General features: G+C 38.8%; 1 protein-coding gene across 1 annotated transcript; it reads left to right on the top strand.

Annotated features, from left to right (window-relative positions):
• Positions 1-12,387: 12,387 nt before the first annotated feature.
• Positions 12,388-13,443, top strand: LOC146323417 (homeodomain-interacting protein kinase 1-like). Its single transcript, XM_084723019.1, has one exon. It carries the CDS (start codon positions 12,388-12,390, stop codon positions 13,441-13,443), a length of 1,056 nt encoding a protein of 351 aa, XP_084579145.1.
• The last annotated feature ends 8,222 nt before the right edge of the window (positions 13,444-21,665 follow it).

Below are 21,665 nucleotides of genomic sequence, written 5' to 3'. Positions count from 1 at the left end.
AGTATGTATTTAGACTCAGCAGATAATGAGACAAAATGAAGCTTTTAGAATCACATACTTTGAATACAGCGAAATATAAGATAATACACAAGACAGTGGAGACTTCCAGTCAACTTGGAACAATATGACAGATGGCCACCGTAAAAGTTTAATCGGGCCTGAAAAGTTGAGCCCAGGCCTGAGAAAATTCTGTCCGAACCTGACCTGAATCCATCCCTCATTAGCATATTTTAGCCTGAACCCGATTATAGCCCGACATTTTTCTTAACAAGCTTCCCTCTATGGTCCAAACAGTAGCAGTTGGCAGTGACAGGGACAATGCATGAGGGGAATTTGAATTGACTACATTGGGGAAAAAAAAAAATAATAATTATAATAATAATACTGCTGATACTAGTACTACTAATAATAATAGCCCAAACCTGACGAGAGCCCATGAAATATGTGAGAAATACAACCTGACCTGACCCAAACCCGTTGGGTCCCATCAGGTTTGGGCACATATCTCAAGCTCTAGGACACAGGTGCTAATGATCATGTTTAAATCAGGTGTTTGTTACTGTAGCAAGCTGTAATTAATGCTAACTTTTATGCTAATTGAAATAGCTTTCATGCTTTTTAAGCATGCTAATAACATGACAGCAACATTTCCCAAAACTAAACTTTGTTTTCCACATCACCACCACAGTTTAAATTAAGTCTGGTGGAATTATGTATCAGAAGTGGACAGGGTTGGGAGGGTTAATTTTCAAATTTATTCCGATACAGTTACTAATTACCTGTTAAAACATTTAGTCAGTAAAGTAATCCAATATTAAAGTAATGCAACTATTACTTTCCGCTACTTTTGGATTACCTAAATTTTAAAAAATTGTGAAATTGTTCAGCAGTAAATAGCTATTATTTTAATCATTGATTAATCAGTCGATTATTTTCTCAATAAATCAATCAGTTGTTTGGTCCATGAAATGAAAAATGTTAAAAAATGTTGATCACAGCTCAAGATGACGTCCTCAAATGTCTTTTTTTGTCCACAAGTCAGAGGGGGAAAAAAAAACAAAACAAAAAATATTCACAGTTGAAAAGGTTAATTTTGCTAAAATAACAAAAAAAAACAGAATTTCAACTTTTTAAATTGAACAATATTTTGATTGATTAATTAATCCTATCACAGTGTTGTCAGTTGAAAATTGAAAAATGTTAAAGTTTTTCCTGTAAAGATTATTTTCATTATCAATTAATCTAACAACCATTGTCACTATTAATCAATCAGAATCAGAAATGTCAGAAAATTGTTAAAAATGTTGAAAATGAAATCAGAGAATGACAGAAACAACTGGAGTCTGTTGTGTTTTCCACACACCTAAAAAGTTACACCGAGCCACATTTACAAATGGAGCAGAGCAGAGCTTCCCTTCATTAGCTGCCAGTTAACTGCTAAAGTTAACTCTGCAGCTGTAAAAACACCGAAGCCCACCAGCTACTAGCTAACAGCTAACACTAACTAACATTACCTGAGCCTTTCCCAAATTCAACACTGATTTGTTGTCTAGATGGAGATTGTTCATGTGCTGGAAAGATGTATGGCTACCTAGCAATGGCTAAATTAAGTTAGTTGATACATTTGCTGGTCAGGTCTAAACAACTAATGTTTGCTAAGCTAGCTAGCTAGCCTGTTAGGAGTCGGCATCTGGGCTCTTCACCTGTGCTAACATACCCAGTCAGGGCTTAACAACTTATGTTGCTAGATCCCGACTTATCTTGCTAACCCTGTATGTCATATTTATAAAACAGCTATTTTTTATATATTTACTTTAAGTGAGCCTACCTGAAGACCAGTCCTGGCTGACATGAAGTAGCCTCTCCGTCTCCAAAGCCTGCTCTCAGTTCTGTTGGCACCAATTGGATAACGTGCAATGTATCGATCCATAGCCAACCTATCACTGACTTTGAAATGACACATAATCCCGCCCTCTGGCAAACCATGTCCCTGCTATGGGCCGATGCTTCTCAGATACATTTACAGACGTCAGGAGGAGAATGCAGACGCACCATTAATTTAATTTAGTTGATTAATAATAGATTAATTGCTGCAGCTCTAAGTGTTTTATATTGGTTGTTAGGTTTATTAGTTTGTCCAGCTGTTGCTTCGTTTTTGTGCTCAATTTATTGATTGATTGATTGATTGATTGATTTAAAGACAAAAAAAACTCACCCAGTGAAGCATTTTTTCTCTAGAAGCCATGATAATGAATTGGAAATTCATTCTTTCATTCTACTAATAATAATCCCAATTTTAATTACAATTATCTGTAATCTGATTACATCTTTTTTATCTGTAACTGTAGTGGAATAAAGTTACAACCCTGCACACCCCTCAGACTGCCACACTGATTGCGTCTGTGTATATCTGAGTGAGACAACAATGTCTCGACCATTGGTGCTGTTTGACTGAGGACATCGTCCAGTCTATTCAAAAAGCAAAATACAGACTCTATCTTTTCTTGTCATTTCGTGCAGTATGAGTGTGAGAATTTTTTTTTGTTTTGTTTTTGATTTTTTACACGTAGTACTGAGTAAATACTTTGTTCCGGGGTTGTGTTTACTGTATGAGGGAGGCTGATGAGCTAAATGTTTTAAAGTGTGCTCTCTTGCTTCTACAAATCCACACACCAGCACCATCAGTCTCTCATTATCCTTGGCACACTTTGTCATCCTGTCGATCAAGCTGTAATGGGCCTCAGCTGTGCATTCCAATAGACAAAGATGATTGGAGATTTTTCTGCTGAGTGCGTCAAGGACAGGACATGTTGAACATTATATGACACAAATCAATAATAGTGAGAGGAGAGGCTACGGGAGAATACATTTGATTTCTGTTGAGGGTGAGAAGACTGAAGTGTGGGATAGTCTGTTCACGTCCTGTAATTCTCTGTGATAATCTGAGGTAACTGTAAAGAGATTTCAACGTTTGGGACTGCAGCCTCATGAAATTAATGTCTTCTGTTTGTTGGAAGGTTTTAGTGTTATTCTGTTCAGTTAGAATGAAATCAAATACTTCTGCAAGAGTGTATTTCTTTGTTTTTAATCAGTTGGAGGAGTGGAAATGTGTTATCAGGCATCTGTGTTCATTTGGAGTTGTGTTTCTGGACACATTGATGAATGCAAGTCCAGTATTCACTCTCCTTTTAGCTCTGGTTTGGTTTCCACCACCCAGCTCGAGCTGCCATTTGTTGCTGGGCAGGTAGCATACAGCTGTTTTTTAGAGCTTTATAGAGTTGAGTGATAACTGACCCTTCGCTAAGCCCCACCTCCAAACTGCAACTGTCCAATCATAGCTTAGCAACCCTAAACAGAGCTGACAAGCTTTACATTTCTCTACATGTTGAAGGTGTGCAGGAGGCTCTGAGGAGAGTGATACTCTAACATTCAATGCAAACATTCACAGCTTATGTTAGAGCAGATGAAGACAGAGTTTAAACCAAGTGTGCTCTTCTGTTTCTTCACCGCCAAAATTCATGAAACGCCGAGTATCATTCTCCTCAGAGCGTCCTGCACATCTTCAACATGTAGCAAGTTGAAAATCTTGACAGCTTTAGTTACAGTTGCCAGAGGAGCCAGGCTTGAGGCCTGTATACAGTTTGGTTTATTGATAATAGTCTGATTTTAAGGGATTGGGTCATGATAATTTGTCATTTTTAAAAAGTGGGTCTCCAGAAAAAAAGTTTGGGAAACACTGTCCTAAACCAATGGTGAATATATTCTTTAGGCTCAGCCCTTCTACACCATGTTCTCTGACTTCCTTCCCTAGTGTTTCTCATTCTCTTGTGTACTTTTGGCATTGAAAAATGACATGTTCAACTGATTCTTCTGTTTGACACTACTTACACAGACGTGAAGGGTTTTTTAAATCATTAAATAAAGTGTTTTGTTGAGTATTCTTTGTCCAAATTAATAGAGATGGTGTGTTTGGCTTCACAAAGGGAAGGGGGGTTGAGTTCAAAGTCAAAGAGCCAGCTTGCTATTGACTGAATGTCCAGTAGTGTTGACCCCATAGATTTAAATGGATTTTGGATAGATGGGCAACCAAAAACTATACTAGAGACTAGACTATTCTATGACAAAATGGATCTGAGGAAGACAGAGTTGTTAATGCAATCTAAAGTCTGAGAGTATCATCCTGGAGCAGTACTGCTACAGCTTTCACTCAGGTCAATCCTCACAGGGCATTGATGTAATTTGTAACCAACATAATAAGATAGTTGGCCAGAGATGTAAGTTAGCTATGCATGCTAGCATTAGAGGCAAATAGATGTCACTTTAATCCATTTCTTCATACTTAATCCATTTCTTTAGACTTTTGCGCTTGTATTTCTGGTTTGGGAAAGCCAAGTGTCTCTTATATGTTTTGTGGCAAGCTCTACTGGTGAAATCATATTTATGAGCATCAACATTTTTTTTTTTGCTTTGTCTATGTTCGTCTTTCATCAAAGTCCAAGCAGTTTGATTTTTTTCCCCTCTCAACTCCTTGTCCATACATAAACCCTAAACCAGGGATTTCCAGCTGGTGACCTGCGGGCCATATCTGGCCTACTAAAGCTACTCATGCAGCCTGTAGAATTGCCACTGATGAAAGTACTGCAGTTTATGTTAATTTATTAATTTATATTTATATAATTCCAGTTTTACAAGGTGACGAAATTCCTGAAAAAAAAAAAATGCTGTATTAAGGTACTGCTCATGCATGCTGATGATGATGATTATGATGATTTCATTTCCACCCCCCCACCATTAGTCACCATTAGTAACTACAGGCATCACATGCACAGTAAGGGTGTAACTGCATAACAGCATCAAACCAGATTAAAGCTGACTAACATGTCTTGCCAGTCAGTCTGAAACTACAGGTTTTAACCATGACTCCTCACTTAACTGCCTCTGAAAGCATTTTCTTGCTAGTTTGAGATAAGTATCTACTTATCATTATGGATTTCCTGCGTTTTTTAAGAATCTGTTCACACTGACATAAAACTTGATTTATCCGTCAATCCTTGCACCAAGTTGATTTATTTTATAAGTTAATTACTTTGTTAATAACTTTGATGAAATTGAAAATAAAGAATTTAAAAGAAAGATGAGTTATGAGCCTCTTGGCAAGGCAACTTGAGTGAATAAAACTGCACTCTGCACCAAAAATGCTCAGAATTACAAAATAAAAATCATCTTTATTTGTAAATGAAGAAGTGCACCAGGGTGGTATTTCACAATGCATCTGAATCTTTTTGGAGCTTGAACTAAGTCAAAACAGCACAAAATAATAAAATAAAAGTACACAGAACATTGATAAATGTCAATAATAATGACAAAGGTGTTCCTTTCAGTACCTGTGACAAAATTTAAAAAATATGAATAAATAAATAAATAAATAAATAAATAAATAAATAGTGAATAATAAAACAAAACATTAAGTCCGAATTTGCTCAGCTGTTTAATATTTCTGCCTCTTTTCCAGATTACTCCATCTGGAGACAGGGAGAATCCAAAATGAGTCCCAATGTCTCAAAATATACCATTCGTTATAATGGTAAATACAATGGGCTGAGTACACTTCCCTGTGGTGTCCCATTATCACTATCTGTGTGGTTAGATAGAAGCATTCGCCCTTGTATTCTAGCCACATGCAACTTTATAATTAGCCCCTCCTTCTTAGCATTTCATAGGCGTTTTCAATATCAAGAAATGTCTCCACTGGTCCCTCTTTATTTACCAAGGCTTTCTTTATCTCATAGTTTAGGAACAGCACATCATCCACAGTGTTCCTCTCTGAAAGCCACTTTGTATCATATAGAAGTGAACTAGCCCTCTGTCTTCAGTTGATGCCCTAATCTTTCAATTATTTTAAACAACACTGCTGTCAGTGCAAAGGGCCTGTATGAGCCTGCCACCGAAGCATCTCTCCCTGGTTTTAAGATTGGAATCACCTCTGCTTGCTTCCAGGAGCTCGAAGATTTCCCTCTCCCTATACATTATTTATCAGAGACAATATTTCCTCTAACACTACATCACTCGATCTCTTAAGAATCTTGTAGCTAATGCCATCCTTTCCAGGAATTGTTCTCTTCCCTTTTTAATAGCTTTTCACAATTCTTCTAATGTAAAATATAGATTACAAAGATCAGCGACTCTCAAGAGTCACGCTCACTTCTTGATTCCTCCTGATCCTAGTTAGCTATACATGCAAGCATTACCGGCAGATGAACATCTACTTAACTCCATTCCCTATGCTGCTGCTCTTGTATTTTTGGTTTTGAAAAGATAACTATCTCTCTTGTGGTGCATTCATGTTCTATTGATTAGATCATCATTACAAGATGAAACACACAGTCAGATTTGTAACATTTTTGAGATATGTTTCTGACAGGTTTTTATATTTTTGTCTATAGGATGGTTCACCAAACTAGAACTGGACATTGCTGTGTGGGTGAGGGTATGAGTCAATAGTCAGTTAAAGCTGCAGTCGGCAGGAAACCTAGAAAAACGGTTGCTGAGTCTCATCTGAAGGACGTGAGATACTATACTATACTCCCCTCCCACATGCAGATACACGTGCATTATGTATGCACATAACAGTTACTGAGGCAGTCACAGGAAGTGAGCACCGGCAGTCACCAGCTGTGCACCCAGCAGATAAGCTGGTTCTTTCTGTTTTATCCCTCCAGTCTCCTCTTTCCGCCTTTCCCTTTAAAATGCATTTCTTCTCTGGTCAGCAGTCAACATGGACAGAAATACTAATTAACGTACCGTAAACAGTCACACGAGTTCGGCTCCTCTGTGGGTTGCTGCTGCGGACAGGTTGAGAAGCAAAAGTGAAGAAACGCAAACTATTTGAAGTTTGAAAGATAAACACTCATGAAGATCTCCTCCTGACAGTTGGCATCATAGCAAAATCTGTGTGACTCGGGTGTTTGTTTCTGCCTCCAGAAGCTCCTGTCTGTCCTCAGCTCTCTCCCCCAAAACTCCCCAGCTCTCAGCAGCTGCCTGTCGGCTCTGTGCCTCAGCTCCGCCCGGGTCTTCTCCACGCAACATTCGGCAAGAGCCCTGCAATAGTTGGAAATGAACGTACCTGACTGTTTTACTTGTGCATGCCCAGTTGCACAAGTAGAACAGCTTATAAGAACGCCCAATCTCTGAGATGACCTGCCAGTAAAGCCTGAAAAAGGAGCTTGGTGATACCAAAAATATGTTGCCTAGCAAAAACATTGAAACAATGGGCTTCTGTAAGGGTATGTGATCATCCCAGAAGTTTTCTACCTCAAAGTATTGAGCCACGTTAGATCTGAAAATATTCTTGGCATGCTTGAAAGATTAATGTCACTTCCTCCTACAATACTGCAGACAGAACCCACTTCTTCTTTAAAAAAAACATTCTGGCCAATCAGAAGCCAGCATGGCGAGGTGAGGTTATTGGCTGTCATCAGTGGTAATTGCTCAACATACAGCAATACCTCTCTAGGAGGTCAGTGCAATCAGTAACTTTCATAGTCACTTTAATGAGAAGCAGATTATGTGATCATTACTCTATTGAGTGAATGAACCCAACAGTTTTTAGCCTTTGAATCAACCATGCTTGAGGAGTTCAGACTGCTAATTCTGCTTCTTTTAAATATTTTAAATGGTCTCTTAAAGCTTATTTTTATCGACTTACTTTTATGTGATGGCCTGCTATTATTTGTTGTTGACCTAAACAGTTTATGGTTTTCTTTTATGCTTTTTCTTTACTTTCAACCTTTTTACCTTGAGGATTTATATGTGGTATTGACTGGTGGTTTGAGTTGGTTTTGAAGTAAAGAAAAAAAGGGATTTCTTCTGGTGAACACATTATATATGTTGGAACATAGTTGCTGAAAACATTATAACACACTGAGCTATGCAGTACTGTTTTTCAAGATTCATGATTCTTTGGGCAGCCCTGAATAGGGATGTTCCTGGTGACTAATTTTCCTGTCAATTAAACACAAAATAATTTAGACTAGTTGACTAGTCTAATACTAAGAAAACACTCAGAAAGTGGTTAAAATTTAGCAGAATTTATTAATTTATAATGGTAAACACTGTCCAAAAAAATACTGTGTATTAAGAGCCATGAAGATGTTAATCACAGTTTACAATCATCAAATCGTACTTTAAATGCCGCTGAAATGCATGTTACTTTGCGCTGTGCAATACATGCCTTACACATTAATGTACAAAACATGACAACAACTCAATAAATGTTTCACCTTTCCAGACCTAAGAGGGTCACAATGTCTGCAGGTAAAGGATCCAGAGCTAATGTTAGCTGCCAGCCTGACACACAGTGTGGCTAACGTTAGCAGTGCTAGTAGCAGCAGCAGCAGCTCTGCTTGCAGGTTTATGTCTGTGTATGTGCTTAATGTGTGCATGTTTCTCCAGTCGAGTGAATATTTATCAGCTCATTTTGTCACAGTCTACATTCATCTGTCCGACTTTGCTGATATAAACATCTGGGGTTGCCAGGGTGATCAGGGCATAACAGCATAACAGCGAGAGGGGCTGCTGTCTGACAGTGCTGCAGCCCCGACTAGTGGCAAGCGGCTGCATAAAATCTTACAGGCAATAGATAACTGGCATCGTGCATGAATAAAATATTGATAAAATTTTAAACGACTAGTATTTCTGGTGCCAACTAGCGTGGGTGGGGATGTTTAATTATATAGTCGACTAATCACGCGCATCCCTAGACCTGAAACATGTCTCAGTGATGTGCCAGAGTCTTCCCTAATGGTCAGTTACAAACATACCTTCAGTGACTCTCTCAGTCCAGGTCCTGTCATTGTCCTCTGGCTCTGGTGGCTCAAACATGTCTAGACATGTCCAATAAAGCTACTAGACAGAGCTTCCATGTTACCCCAGCATTTCAGAGCAAAGAAAACTGCTAATTTCATGATTTTGAAACCTAATTTTATATATCTAAATCAAATATGGCTGGGTGGTTAACAAAGTGTTTCTGTGATGTGACAAACACACATTTGCAATTTCTTTACACAACATTTTAAGATCAATACAAATAATCCTACATCAAAACCTGCCGATATTTAATGTACAGCCCATTTTATGGCAAAGTTTCAATGTTAACTCTTTGATTGCACTGTTTTTGTGCAGATGAAACTAATCTTGCATATCACTGGACCCATTAGCCTATTCTCCTCACTCCTCTTAATCAGGGCGGTAGGGTCCGCAAGTCATCAACTGCTAGGCAGAAAACAAGGTTCAAATTGTCTGTTGCATGCCACACTTTGGCATTTGTTGTGGCTCAAACACCCAACATCCGCAGAAAAGTTTGGTCTGATCTTAAACTGGAGCATCTGCAGATTAATTCTATACCCAATATGTTATGATCCACAAAGGTTAGGCATGACACATGATGAAAAAATCCTTGTTTTTATCTTTGCAGCAAACTGTGAAGGAGGTGGGAGGCATAACTGAGTGAGATTAAACTGGGCTTGCAGCTATCGATTCTTTTAGTAATCGACTAATCGATTGATTGAGTAATCGGATAAGAAATATTGCGCATTCTGTAATTACTTTAGCTTTATTTAAGAGCACTGGTAATAAAATCCTTTTTCTCCTCTAATGATTTTGTAGGTTTGTATTTAGTGATCAAAAATACCAAGACAGGTACCATTAAAGTACAACAAAAACAATAAAAATGTTGATTTTCCAAAAAAGGAAACAATTACATGTAACATTTTTAATTGTAATTAAGTATTTTTACATTGTGTTATTAGTGCTTTTACTTAAGTAATGGATCTGAGTAGTTCTTCCATCACAACAGGTCAGTGATCAGTCTTTCAGTGACTCTCTGTGTGCTCAGTGAATACAGTGTTTTATTCAGTGTGGCCTGCCACATTAAAAACATCAGCACCACGACATGATTTTCTATTGTTGGAGCTGTGCACCTTTCTCAGTCGTGTCTAGAAGAGAACTCTTGATTTGTAAAACTATTGCGAGATTTACATTTGTTGTTTCTGGTAAAATAATCAAACTTGCACAATCTTTCGCGGGTCTAGGGTTCCTTTCTAGATACGGCCCACTCTGACTCTGTCAAACTCCTGACAGCGGACTGTCTGTGAACAGCATGATGTTACACTCTGCAGTGTTTCACACATAGAGGCTGACACCCAAGTATAGTTTGTGACCGATTTTGGCATTTTATTTGTTTAATCAGTCGAGAGGATGACAGAATCCATGATTGATTAGTGATCAATCTGCCCTCCTTCTCTTTCACCTGTTCGCTCTGACAGAGAAACACAGACTCTCCTGTTTAATGTACAGGCGTCCTTATACAGTTGTCCAATCTTAAAAGTGCACCTGGTTGGTGTCGATGTCATTTAGCACCACATTGGTTTTGACTGTTTTAATGAATCCCGTCATTAACAACAAGTCTCCTCCACATGCAGCTTCTCTGCTGCTGTGAAAACAGAACCACAGGTGAAAAACCAACGACATAAGTTGGGTTTTGGGGTGACTTTATAAAACATCCTGGTGATGAAGAGAGTCAACAGATCAGACACAGACAGGGACAGAGAAACGCACTGACCTCGCTCCGTGTGTGCGTACTGTTTGTTTGTGTATGGAGGAGCTGCATTGACACATGAAAGAGAGGCACTGCAGCGGTGTGATAATGAAATTACATCAAAACTTAAACACCAGTACTTATCAATAATCTGGTCTTTGATAATTCAGTTGTTTAATACCAAAGTTCAGTACCCACCCTTACGTGCGCAACACAGTGCGCTGTACAGTTGTCTGGATTTAAACAAACCTCGAGGTGTAATCAAATAACTCGAGTTACTTGAAGATTCAACTCATCTTTCTTTGACATATAAAGGCAGGGATGGGTTGCAACATCATGTTCTTAATAAATCACTTTTTGTTTTAGAATTTAATGGTTTGGAAGGAACACCATGTTTATTGTCTCCTTATTAAACTGATACAGTTAGGTGAACCCTGGTCAGAAACACTATTACAAATTTTGCATACATCTCAGAAAACCTATGCTGTACTATATACTATAGAAAGAAACATTTTTTCCAAAACTTAGCATATCTCTGCTGGTTGCATCAGGCAGTTGTGGCAGCATTGTATTAGGTGCTTCATTATCATGGCCTGGCAGAAACCTGCACTCTACTAAGTGCAATTTTGTAGCTCGTCACTGGGCATGAATAAAAGCTGAAAATACGATGGAGAGAGCTGGTCTGATTTTATGATAGTGGTTGTACAAACTTGTTTTTGTTTTCTTTACTCCTTTCACTTGGAAAATGTTTTAGACTGATTTTACATCGTCAAATTAACTGATTCACACTATTCTATAATTAACCCATTTTATTGTCTTTGAACGTAGGAGATGATGCTTGCATGAGTAATGTGCTTTAGTTATCCTAATCTATAGGTAAATCCAAGAGGTGCATGTAATTCCTATATTTAACTTAAATTCAATAAAATGCAAGAATTCCCCAGAGCCCAAAAAGACTTTTCTAAATTTCTTGCATGTCTGACCAACTCAAACCATCTCAAAGACACTGCATTCACAATGATAGAAAACAAGAGAAAAGGAGTGAAATCTGACATAGAAACTGGAACCAGAGAGTGTTTGCCATTTTTGCATGATTTGACTTTTAACAATGAATCGATCATTCCATTTTTGCTGATTCATTTCAGTCACTCAGTGAGCCAACTAATTGATTAATTTATCATTTCAGCTCTAAACTCCAAACAAATATTGGAAAAAGCACCATCTATTTTGTGACCTCAAATACGGAATACAGTTTTCCTTCACTTAAAAGTTCCGTGTGATGGAATCATAAACACACACACACACATGCACACACGCACGCACACACACACACACACACACACACACGCACACACACGCGCATACACGCGCACACACATGCACAGGCGCACACACGCGCACACACAGGCACACACGCACACACACATGCGCACACGTGCGCACACGCGCACACACACGCACACACATGCATGCACACACACGCACACACATGCACACATGCACACACATGCACACACATGCCTACACACACACACACAAACATATTAGAATGTTAGGTGTCTTTGATGACATCACATCACATGGAATACTGGCCAACATATGATGTATCAACCCATTTTGACGCAAAAATTTTTAGAAAATTCACTGAACCTTTGAGTGCACATTAGACCTTCAAACTGATTGTAACAACAACAAGTGAACACAAACTATCTTTTTTCACATTTGGATAATAGCTTCAAAGTATATAAAAACATAACAACAGATCATTTTAAATGTCAGTGCACTATAGATCTATGTTGCCTATAGGCCTTATAATTGGAGGTTGCTTTGAAGTGGAGGCCCATCTCGGACAGGGCGCCTTTGGTTTTGTATCCAAATGCCGCAACATTCAAACAGGCGAGAGGGTGGCCATCAAGATTAACAAACATAGCCCCAATGTTGTTCGGATCACAAGAAAGGAAGTTTCCATGCTGAGGCGGCTGCACTATTTGGATCCGGACACTTGTAATATCATCAAGTGGAATGGATTTTTCTTTGAGAAGGAGAAAATTTGTCTTAACTTCGAACTCCTTGATCAAAACCTGCGTGATTACTTACACGAGCATGATTACAGGGGACTTCCTATGACAGAGCTGAAGCCAATCGTTTATCAGCTGACAACAGCCATTTACCACCTGCACTCAGTTAGAATTGCTCACGCGGACATCAAACCGGATAATGTAATGATTGTGGACCGACAGCAGCAGCCGTTGAGAATCAAGCTGATTGACTTTGGCCTGGCACTTCCATCATCGGGCTTCCAGCCGGGTCTCAATACAAGGACCATCTCTTACAAGGCACCAGAACTAGTGCTACATGCCCCATTTTGGGAGGCCATAGACATGTGGTCTCTGGGCGTAACAATTGCAGAACTGGCAACAGGAAGACCCCTCTACAACGGGAACTCAGACTATGATGTTCTAAACTTTATAATACAGACTCAAGGCCAGCCAGAAGATGAGGTGCTGGACCTTGGGAGCCGTACTCCCGTGTTTTTCAAATCAGTAAACAATGGCCAGCAGCGCTGGCGATTCAAGACACAAGAGGAGTTTGCAAAAGAGACAGGCTATTATGGTAGAGATTCAAGGTATTTTTTACTTAGCTCTCTTGATGAACTTGAACAGGTGATAATGAATGGAGAGAGAGAGAGAGAGAATGATCGTCTTCTGGTGGACCTGATTAAAAGGATGCTGACCCTGAACCCCAATGATCGAATAACAGCCTCAGAGGCTCTGCAGCATCCTTTCTTCAATCAAAGCGTCCCACAGAACTCCCGTCCTGATGACTTGGATGAAATTGAAGAAGTTTAAGAAAGTGAACCCAGTCAGCAGCGCTATGGGTATCTCAACACAGGACCACAAGACACGCAGAAATGGTGGCAGGTCAATGCGTCTTGTCAAATGGATTTCGGACACCATCTACTATTACTTTCCACTGCATGGCTGAGCAGCCACAAATCAAACCAATTTTTAAAACTGATTTATGATTTATACTAACAGAGGGAACGATTAGGCCTGCAGAATATGATGTGTAGGTCAAGACATCTCTCATCTCAAGCAGATGTGCTGTAAACAAAAGGTTATATGGGCGGCACGGTGGCACAGCGGTTAGCACTGCTGCCTCACAGCATAAAGGTCCTGATCCCCCAGCCGGCTGGGGCAGGGCCTTTTCTGTGTGGAGTTCACATGAACTCCTCGTGTCTGTATGGGTTCCCTCCAGGTGCTCTGGCTTCCTCCCACATGCAGCATAATAGGTTAATTGTTAACTCTAAATTGCTCATAGGTGTGAACGTTTGTTTGTCTCTCTGTGTCCTCCGATGAATTGGAGACTTATCCAGGGTCTACCCTGCCTCTCGCCCAATGTCAGCTGAGATAGACTCCAGCCCACCATGACCCTTCAAGGATGAGCGGTTACGGACAATGAATGAATAGGTCAGCAAAACTTCTTAAAGTTTATTTCAACACTTTCAAAACTTTGAGTCGGGTTCAAAACTTAAAAATCTATTGCAGTTCGATGCCTTGAAATTTTAAGATGTCTCAACTATTTTTTTTACAGTGTATGTTCACCACCTAGTTGCTGACTTTGTATTCCATTAGCATACAGTCAGATTATTTGTTGCATGCATACAATAAATAAAAACAAATAAAAGCATGCTTTTATCAAGACAGTAAAGTTGCAAAGTAGAAACTCCTGATGAAAAACTGTTGACAGATAGTGTGACAATCAGAGCTGAGGGGAACAGAGTTTAGATAATAGCTGCTTTATCGATCAGATTTTGTCATTATGGAGGATTTATGTACTTTTGTGTTAGTTGTGTGGTTTGGTTTATTGTTTGTTACACACACACATACACACATACACACACACACACACACACAGAGAACAGCTTTGTATGCTTTCTATGGACGCTTAAGCTGTTTGAGTTACACCTATGGCTTGTCATGTCCTTAAACTACAGTGTATTAACTCTCTCCTGATGCCTCATAAGTGACACACGCGCGTACACACACACACACACACACACACACACACAATACAATGTGTGTGTTGGTGGGTTGGGGATGCAAAGCTGTGGGAGTAAACAGAAAGAGCAGGGTGCATCTGTGCCCTAGAGGGATGTGTTGTGCAGCTGGCTTTTATTTCTAGTATATTTATGTGTGTGCGTGTGCGTCACTCATGAGGCATCTGATGAATATATGTTGTGTCATCTCAAGGTAGCAGCTAAATGGCCCGCGTGGCACAGTGCCCGTTACTCATCTGTTAGCACCTGCTGACAGTAATTGACACACTTTCACTCACACACTGCACAGGTTGTGTGTTTCAGACACAAGTGTGTGTATGGCGGATGTGGACTTTAATATATATGTGTGGGTGCCGGATGCAAAAGAGACTGAACTGAGTGAGAGGGAGGGAAAATTCTGGTGTTTTGACCTGAGATGCCGCCTATTCAGTGGAGGAACGTTCATGTTGAGGATGGGTCTGTCCCAACGCCAAACACGATAACTGTGCAGCTGTGGTGTCCCCCTTAAAAATTTATATTCCAGACCAAAATAACTGTTCTTATTTAGTTATTTCACGTTAATTAGAGTTCAAATTAATGCCAAATGTTTGCCAAATAAGTAAGTGTCAGAGTCTGAAGAAATCATAAGCAGTAGATGTTTAAATGGTTAAATTGAGCAAAATGTTAATGGAGTTTGGCAGGCAGTGAGACAGACAGCCACTTAACTCAAAGTGTGTTATTTTAGTAGCTTTACACTAACAGACAGTTGTCAGCTGATCAACTTACAGTAGGATTTACAGTTTTTTTAATATGCAGTTTTATGCTCCAACACACTATTTGGACTGCTGTACTCATTTTTGCATGCACAATTGCTACATATTGCTCCTTTAAGTAGGCCTACTTAGCCCTTAGCATGCAGTTGATGCAAGTTGTGTCAACAGCTGCACACCTCTTGTTTTAAGAGTCATAAATTAGTCATGTTTAAACATACCAATGTCATGACATTAATTATCACAATTCATTCTCTCCAGCAATACAGTAATATAGTAAACATCCATATTACCTTAGAAAATGTACCAAAACTACAGTATGTTCTTTTAACTTAAAGCTCATTATATTGTGTCTCTAAAACCCTAAGTAACTCTGCCTTAGTGTCTCTTTTGGTTCACTTTGCCGTTCCCAAGCCCGGATAAAGGAGGAGGGTTGGGTTGGACGTAGAGCTAGCAATTCCACCCCATGTAACAGTCTTTTGATTAAATTTGATATTCTAATATTTAACCATACAGGACAAAATTGATTTATGTAATGTGGGAATAGACAAAGCATTTAAGTCATGAAGTTATTTAGAGAAGTGATGGAAGTGATGATTTCAATGGCAAAATAAAAACAAAACAAACGAACCAAGAATTAACAGAAGAAAGTTCATTTGTAGCTCTAAACGTATTTTTGTTTTTTACTCACTTAATGTCTCTCCCACGATGTTATTCCTCTCTCCTACAGCATCCATTATAGTTCCATGCAAATTTTCAATTATGCAAATTAGGCAATGACATCATTTCACAACTTCTAGTGACTTTTAGGACAGCCAATAGCTACTTTCTTTACTGAGGAGTTGGCAACACTGTTGCTGCACCTCCCAAGTCCTCCCTTCTTGTCTGAAAGAATGGGGGTCTGAAATATAATTTACTGAATGGTTGTGTACATATCATGTTAATGCTAAAAGACTGAGCCTAAAGTTAGCTCACATCCCAGGAAACACTGGTCTGATGGTAAAATATGACATATGTTTGAGATAGATGACAGAAATAAACTCTAGACTACAAAACAGACACCACCAGCCAAACTCATGACAGACCGAGTATTGCTGTCTTATAGCCCCATTCACACCACCTCAACAAATGCAAAGCTAGCCTCTGATTGGACAGCACAGGAAGTGCTTAGTGAAGGGTCAGTTAGTGTTAATTTCAGTTCAATCAGAGACTAAGAGTAAAAGAGAAATGGTTTATTAGCACGAGCATGATATATGAAACATGAACAGACTTTGGTGGTTAGACCCCAATGAGGTGAAACAATATGTATATATATATATAAATGGGGGTGATGAAGCTGTAGTGAAGAGAACCTCCTGGGGTCTAGACACTGGTGGTGGTGGTGATGAGGTGCAAAGCAGAGACTGGTGAGGTGAAGTGGCTCTGGAGTCCTGCTGCCTGGACCTGAAGACTGGAGGAGAGAGGAGGAGGATCGAGGTGAACATCTTGTGGCTCTGGACTCCTGCTGTCTGGACCTGAAGACTGGAGAAGCGGGTGTCAGGGAGGATCGAGGTGAACATCTTCTGCTACCTAGGTCCAATGACTGGAGGAGAGAGGGGTGGAGGAGGGTCGCGCGACTGACTGAATGACAACTGATGGAGCAAAGACAGAGGCGATTTAAAGTTTTGGCAGCAGCAAATTGACTGGCTATTGTGACTGTGGCAAAATCTGATTGGATAGTAAAGACGAAGGTGAACGCCCACAAACAGCTGATTAGAGGGAATAGGAAGAGAGAGACGGAGTAAAGGAAAGTTATGAATGAAGGCAGTGTAATAGAAGGTCTTCATGATTGAACTTACGCTGAGCTACATTTAGTAGTTATTTCTAATTAAGCTGAACATAGGTTAGACTTGAAGCTTTAGTTTTATTAAAGATTGCTAGCAGTTCTGAATCCAACACCTTCTTATTATTGTCTCATTCATAGTAGAGTGAACAATCCACAGTGGATGAGGGGAAAATGTTGATGAAGATGAATAGAAGTGTTTTAGTGAAAACAAATTATGTCAGCATGAACAGAGTTAAGACCCAAATCTGATCTATGTTCATCTACTTAACTATGACACACTAACAGTACATCATCTTTTGTAAGGGAGAAATAAATATTTCACTTCACTGAAAAGTGCCAATCAGGGAAGAACACTTTCGCTGAATATCCTCTAGAGTGCTATAAGACGGATCTAAAAAAGTAATGAAAAAGATTTGCACAGTCATAAAACTGAGAAGAAGGGTTAGGAAAATGATACAGCCCTTACTTAATCTCCGTCATTGTCATCATCAAATGACAGAAAAAATAATAAAATGTTATCATTTGTTTCACAATTAAGGATAATATAAGAACATAAACACAGGGAAATGATGGTAAACAGAGGAGAATACCAACATGGAATAAAAAATAGTAACACTGAGCACAATAGATTCTCACAACATATTATTTTTATAAATGCTAGAAGTGTTTTTGTGTGTAAGCATAATTTATACTCTAGATGTTTGTCTCAGAGGGACACTAATGAAGGAGAAACTCCAAACAGAATGCACAGTTCTGTGGCTAAAGTGTTAGTTCAAACTGCCCTCACCAGAAAGAACAGCAGTACAGGTCATCTGTGCAAACAGTTTATTAAAGAAAGATGAGGTAAGGCGAGGTGAGTCACTCTCCAGTTCTTTGTTTTGATAATCATTTTTTTTAGCAATACAGGGGTAATAAAATAGCATTGCCCCATTACATTCAGTTGTGTACTGCATAATACCTGAACCACCTCCCCCCAGTAATAATAATGAATAAAACCAAAGATGTATAATGGAAGAAAAAAAAGCTTTCATAATATAAAATAACAAATAACATACCACACAACAACAACAATAAAACATACATATCATAGGTTAAGGTGCTGATTAAAATGATTACAGGTTATAAATAAAAATGTATATAATTACTTATTTTAAAATAAAAAATATATAAAAACAATAACTAACTGCAAACACAAATTACGACCCATGTTTACTATTGTCAGGCAGCGCCCTCTAGTGACCGTAATAATTACGAGGGTGCGGTATAAAAAGTGAGACAGTTTGTTTATGGTGGAGCTGGTCTAGACAGAGTACTTTAACCCAGGAAGCCTGGGTTTGGAATAACTATAGAGATAGCTGATCTTCTCAGGGATGGTCTTGTTTGATTATGTCAATCATACAGAGGCATTAAATTGAGACTGTTTCATAAGCGCTTAAAAACATGTAGTAAGTTTAAGTGATGTTATGTCACGTAACTTGTGTAATATATATCTCAACATACTTATTTTAACTTGAACCTTGATGTTTTTCTAATCCTAACCAAGTACTGTTGGTGTCTAAACTTAACTAAATTGTGACTGTTTTACAATGTTAATCACATGGTTAGCATCTTAAAGGGGCAATATATAGCAATTACATGTGCAAAAATGGCTACAGCAGTCCAAATACCAAGTTAGAGCCATACACTGTATATTAATTAGTTGAGTAAGTTGTTTCCCCCTGGCCCCTCCTCCCTTGACTCAGGGAAACTCAGGTTGTCTGCAGGAGCTCTGCTGGACCACAGCATGTGCACAGCATTGTATACTGATGACAACAAGCAAGGACAAGTCCTCCACTTTAAGTTGATCAGATATTTATAACTATTAATTCCCTGTTATCCTGAAAAAAGCCAACTGCTCTGAAAATACACACACTGGACTTAGCGTCGGGTGGCTGTCTGCCAGACTCCATTAACATTTTGCTCAATTTAACTGTTATAAACATCTACACCTTCTACAAGATTAGTAGTGATTCCTTACAACTCAGACACTTAGTAATTCAGCGAACATTCAGTATTAACTTTATTACAGTAAATATATTACAGATTTCTCATTTAATGTCCAGTGCTGCCTGTTGTTGGTAGGGTACTCTCCAACAGTCTTATATGTCATTTTGGGAATCACTGGTAATCAAGTCATTTAGATCTGAGGAAGTGTTGGTCAGTTAAATGTCATCATGCTCCGCCTGAGTCTTATGTTGAAACTTTCTATTAGTTCCTAATCCGAGATCCCAATTCACTCATCTTCATCTTTTGGGTCTGGCACATCTTGGCCATCAACTGATGGTCCTGGTTCTGCATCCACTGGTGAAATTGTACTTATAGGTTCATAAAGTTTAGGTTATAGGTCACTGAGTCCCTGTGGTGGAAAAACATGTGGTCTATTTTTGCCACACGCTGATTCTGTATGACTGATCAAGATGTTGATAGATGGCCTACTGTCATTATATATATCATGTGAAATGAAAGTGAGTGGATTGAAACTGTTTGTAATTGAAATGCATAAGTAGACCTCATGGTGATTTTTCATCATGTGTGCTAAAGCCCTCTTCCTTGCCCAAGCGGGCAAAAGGCCCATCCAGTGTAATGAATGACTCTACTCTGTTACTATGATGACAGACCGTTGATTTCTTTAACAGAGAAAGCCACTCAGTCACTGTGTAAGACAATCCATTGTCTCAAAATAAATGCACGGTAGACTTAATCAAAGAAAATGTGGTCTCCTGAAACATCCCCAACACTTAGATTAATTTAATGAACTAAATTAAACAAAGTCCATGGAATTCAGTTAAGTAAGCTTTTCTCAAAATCAGTTCTTGAACTGTTCTGCTGCAGTTCTTCCAGTTGTGGTCTTAAAGAATGGATATGCATTCCATCACACCAGGATGAACTCTTACATCTCACAGGGCTCTGTGCAGCACCAGTTGCTTGATGTGTTGGATGAAGAGACTCCATGAACTTTAAAAGATCTGATAACAAGTCATTTGTCTGTTACTGAGCCCTAAAAAATGTCAAGAAGTGAAACCTCTGGATTTGAGTAAGGGTTTGCATTTTCATTTCCATAGCAACACCTTAGTGTGAGAAGAAAAGCATTGTGTTGTGGCAACGTTACATTTTCCTGGTTCTCCTGTGAAACCACTGTCGCAGAGTGCTCCACAATGACTGTTTCTTGCATGAAGTCTGAACAAGTATGTGTGTAGTCCACCAGGATTACTTGTGTGTTATGGAGTCATTGTATTGATACAATTAGCTGTTTTGTCAATACTGAGCTTTATTACCATCTTTTGGAATTGAACATGTATATTTATTTGGCCAAATGCCCTATTTCAAAATGTTAGCAAAAGTTTTATTATAATTTGTGTATTCACAGTGTCATAATAATAATAATAATAATAATAATAATAATAATAATAATAATATAAAAACTTTATTTATATAGCACCTTTAAAAACAAAGTTTACAAAGTGCTTTGACAGACAAAGTAAAAGAGCACAAGAGCAGGATACCATGGAAAAATAACAACAGAGGGCCAAACAGGAGTTAACTAAGGCTGAAGTAAAACAAGACACAAGCAAAGACACTAAAACATAGAAAAAGCATTAAGACACAGTAAAAGAAATAAGAACAGTAAAACTAGAAAAACATGACACTGAGAATAAGTTAAAATGAAGAGGGCAGAGATTACAGAGACATAAAATGATGTTGTCAAGTCAATATAAACAATAAAGGGATGAAATAAGACAACATCGACATCACATAAAAGCAAGTCTATAAAAATGGGTTTTAAGAAGTGATTTAAAAGATGTTACTGAATCTGCAAGCCTTATCTCCTCGGGCAGGTCGTTCCAAAGTCGAGGGGCCCTGATGGAGAAAGCACGAGTGATTTGGATCACATCACACCCATCCAAGTTTCATGAAAATAAGGCCTGTAGTTTTTCTGTAATCTTGCAGAGAAACAGCAAAACAGACACCCCACACACACAGAACCACCGCACACAGATAACCACTCCCAATCAGTGTGAAGGTGCTGATACAGGTCTACCCTGTTACACCATCACAATACAAGACCACCTCCATGTTTGATCCATCTGATTCATTTGTAGTCTAATTGTATTGTTTTCTGTGAGCATGTAGACATTGCATAAAAAGGCATTTTTCCTTATTCAGGTAAGATGGAAATTAGATCCTTGTGTCCACTATCCCACCTCGTCCTGCTCTATGACATAGTTTCATTTTGTTAGTATTAGTAACTTGTCACCACCATCTACCAGAATCCCTGTGGACTTAAGAGTAAAACTAAGTTGTTCCACGTTTTACACAGTCAGTCAAGTTTGGGTTGGGTTCATTTGCTCGGGTCACAGGTCTGTTTAAAATTCATCTTGGAAAGCACAGATTATATCA

The sequence above is a fragment of the Lutjanus erythropterus genome, chromosome 7 (genome assembly GCF_056507025.1).
Source record: "Lutjanus erythropterus isolate fLutEry1 chromosome 7, fLutEry1.hap2, whole genome shotgun sequence".
Lineage (NCBI taxonomy): Eukaryota > Metazoa > Chordata > Actinopteri > Lutjaniformes > Lutjanidae > Lutjanus > Lutjanus erythropterus.
Note: the sequence above shows the minus strand (reverse complement) of the source record. Positions and strands in the feature narration are given on the sequence as shown.